The sequence below is a fragment of the Chinchilla lanigera genome, unplaced genomic scaffold (assembly GCF_000276665.1).
Source record: "Chinchilla lanigera isolate Chin_1 unplaced genomic scaffold, ChiLan1.0 scaffold00080, whole genome shotgun sequence".
Lineage (NCBI taxonomy): Eukaryota > Metazoa > Chordata > Mammalia > Rodentia > Chinchillidae > Chinchilla > Chinchilla lanigera.
The window spans coordinates 1,179,015-1,181,863 of NW_004955481.1; the positions used below are offsets into that span (position 1 = coordinate 1,179,015).

The following is a 2,849-nucleotide window of genomic DNA, read 5'->3' on the forward strand; positions in this document are numbered from 1 at the left end:
GGGCCGGGCCGCGCGCGGGGCGGCGGCAAGGAGGGCCGGCGAGAGGTGCTCTAGGTGGGAGAGAAACGGTCGATGGTCCGGCCGTCGGGACCCGCGGCCAGGTGAGCGCCCTGGCTCAGCACCTCCGCCGCCTTGTCTGGGCTGAGGCCCAGCTCCGCCGTGAACTTGGCCAGCGGGTAGAGGCTCTCGAGCGCCACCTTGGGGTCGTGCAGGAAGTGCGTGGTCTGCGCCAGCAGCTCGGCCGCAGCCGCCTTGTCCTGCTGCTTCAGGCTCAGCTGTTCCGCCGTGAGGCGGGCCACAGCAAAGACGCCCTCGGGGAAGTCAAGCTTGCCTTTGCCGTCGGGGCCGGGGACGCCGGGTAGGCCCCCTAGACCTGCCAGCGCCCCGGCCGCGCCGGCCGCGCCGCCCACGGCGTGCATCTTCATGTGGCTGATGAGGTTGCGTTGCTGTGCGAACTTGCCGCCGCACACTTGGCACTCGTAGGGCTTCTCGCCCGAGTGGATGCGCATGTGCTCCGTGAGGCGGTACTGGCGCGTGAAGCGCATGCCGCACGCGTCGCACGCAAAGGGCTTGAGGCCCAGGTGGCTGCGCATGTGGCGCGTCATGGTCCCGCGTTGCGTGAACTTCTTCCCGCATATGGTGCATGGATAAGGCCGGGTCAGCCAGTGCGTCTTCTCGTGCTGCCGCAGCGTGGCCGGGTCCTTGTAGCTCTTGTCGCAGGACGCGCAGCGGTATGGCCGCAGCAGCTCTCCTAGGCTGCCCGGAGCCCCAGCGACCTTGTCCGCACCGCTCCCAAAAGGGGGCCCGGCCGCCACCTCAGCCGCCTCGGCCCTGCCGTACAGCGCCTCCTCCTCCTCTACGTGAGCCTCCACGTGCGCGTTCAGCTGCTCGGAGCTGGGGAAGCCCTTGCCGCACGGGATGCACACGTATAAGTTGTCCCCGAAGCTCTCCGGCTCGCCGTAAGCCAGGTGCGGGCAGGGGTAGCCCTCCAGGTGGCCGCCGGGAGGGCTGGGGTCCTCGCTGCTGCCCGTCTCCTCGCTGCTGCTCTTGTAGTCGTCGCCGTCGCCGCCCGCGCCGGGCCCGTCCAGGCTGCCGGGGTAGCGCGGCGGCGGCCCCAGGCCCAGCGGGGGCCCCCCAGGCGAGACGGCCGGGTCTCCCCCGCGCTCCTCGCAGCGCTCGCCGGGGGAGCCGCGCTCCCGGCTCAGCTCGTCCCCGTAGCTGCTCAGCCCCGGCTCGTGCTTCATCCAGCGGTAGAGGAGGCTGGGCCCGTCGGGGCGGCCGGGGGGCTCGGGTCCCGGGCTGCCGCCGCTGCCGCGAAACGGGTCCGGCGGGGGCGCGGCCTCCTCCAGCTTTTGGAAGGGCAGCGGCGGCAGCGGCGGCAGGGCGAGCGGGGGCTCCTTGTAGGCGGCGGGGCCCGCGCTGGGAGGGCTGTCGGGCCGCGGGGGCAGGTCGCGCTCACTCAGGGGCCGCTCGGGAACCGCAGAGCCGGGCGGGCTCTTCTTGGATAGGTCCAGGCCGCAGAGCGGAGAGCAGCGGCGCTCTGGGGCGCACAGCGCGGCGGCGGGGCCGGGCCCCGAGGCGTACAGCTCTGCACAGTGCGTGTTGACCGAGGCCTCGGGGCCCGACGGCGGCTCGGAGGTGGGCGGTGGCGGGGGCCCGGCTGGAGACGAGTAGCAGGTCTGAATGACGGGCGTGGCGGCCCTCAGGCCACGGCCCGGCCTCCCGTAGGGCGCATAACCGCCGCCACCGCTGCCACCTCCCCTCAGGTGACAGTACTTGCCGTGGCGCTTGAGGCGCTTCTTGCACAGCGCCACGAGGTCAGGGATCTGCAGGTAGCTGGCTGCGGCCAGCACCGCACCCAGGCTCGGCTCGGCCCCTGGGGCCACGGCCGCCGCTGCAGCTGCCTCTGCACCGTCAGCCAGACGGCCGGTGTAGATGAAGTCCAGCACCAGGCGGAACACGGCCGGGCTCACCATGTCATGGTCCAGGTTGAGCAGGTTGTCATGCACCACCAGGGACTTGAGGTAGGCACTGCTGGCCGCCAGCACGTTCTTGTGCGCGCGGAAGAGGGCGTTTTGCACCACGATGATCACGTCGCACAAGAAGCCCTTGGTGCGCTGGTTGTTGAGCTGCAGCAGCAGCTGCCTCGAGTGGCCGGGCGCCTCCATCGTGTCCAGCATCGTCTGCCCAGCACACTCTCCTGCGGGGACACACACCAGCCGGGTAAGAGCCGCGCAGCGCCCCGGCCGCCTGCACCCAGCCCAGCACTTCTCCCCTGCACTTTCCCTTCCCCTCAGCTGAGCAGGGGCATCATGGAGAGCCAGGGCCTGGGCACTGGTGCAGGAGGATCGGGGGCCTCCGGGAGTGGCGGCCTAGGCCAGTCAGCCAGAAGAAGAAGAGGGCGCAGGAGGAGAACGGCTGCGGATGGAGAGGAGGCCAGGCTGGCCTGCGCGCCTCAGGCCCAGACACTGCGGGGCACTCGGCCTGGGTGCTGGGGACTTCCAAGAGAAAACTGTTCAGGCGAAGTCACCCTTTCGGAGACAGTTACCCGATTTAAGTAAAATGTCCGCTTCAGGAAAAGTCATTCAGGGCCAAGAAGTTTGCCCAAGTGGGTAGAAAAGGAGCCGAGTAAGAAGCGCCTCCCGCCTCGGGAGAAGTTGCCCCAGTTGGGGGAAGTGATTCGGAGGACGGGGGCGAGGTGCCCACTGCGGCGCAGCCCTGGCGGGGGGCTGTCACACCCTTGTTTGGGGTAGGGCAGCGGCGCCGGAGCAGAGGCAGCGGCTGCCGTGGCGGGCAGAGAACGAAGGCCGGGCCTCGGCGCGGGGAGGGCGTTATATCAGAGCAGGAGG

General features: G+C 70.4%; 1 protein-coding gene across 3 annotated transcripts in view; it reads right to left on the reverse strand.

Annotated features, from left to right (window-relative positions):
- The window catches only part of Hic1 (hypermethylated in cancer 1), a 3,922-nt gene continuing 1,073 nt past the window's right edge, over positions 1–2,849 (reverse strand). For 2 of the 3 annotated variants that reach the window (XM_005402597.2, XM_005402596.2), the window contains exon 2: positions 1–2,200. In XM_005402597.2, the coding sequence (XP_005402654.1) occupies positions 51–2,180 (2,130 nt within the window). In that variant the 5' untranslated portion in view covers positions 2,181–2,200 and the 3' untranslated portion in view covers positions 1–50. Of the gene's footprint in view, positions 2,201–2,548; positions 2,812–2,849 lie in introns of those variants that run through there. The other variant, XM_005402595.2, reaches the window with a different exon arrangement.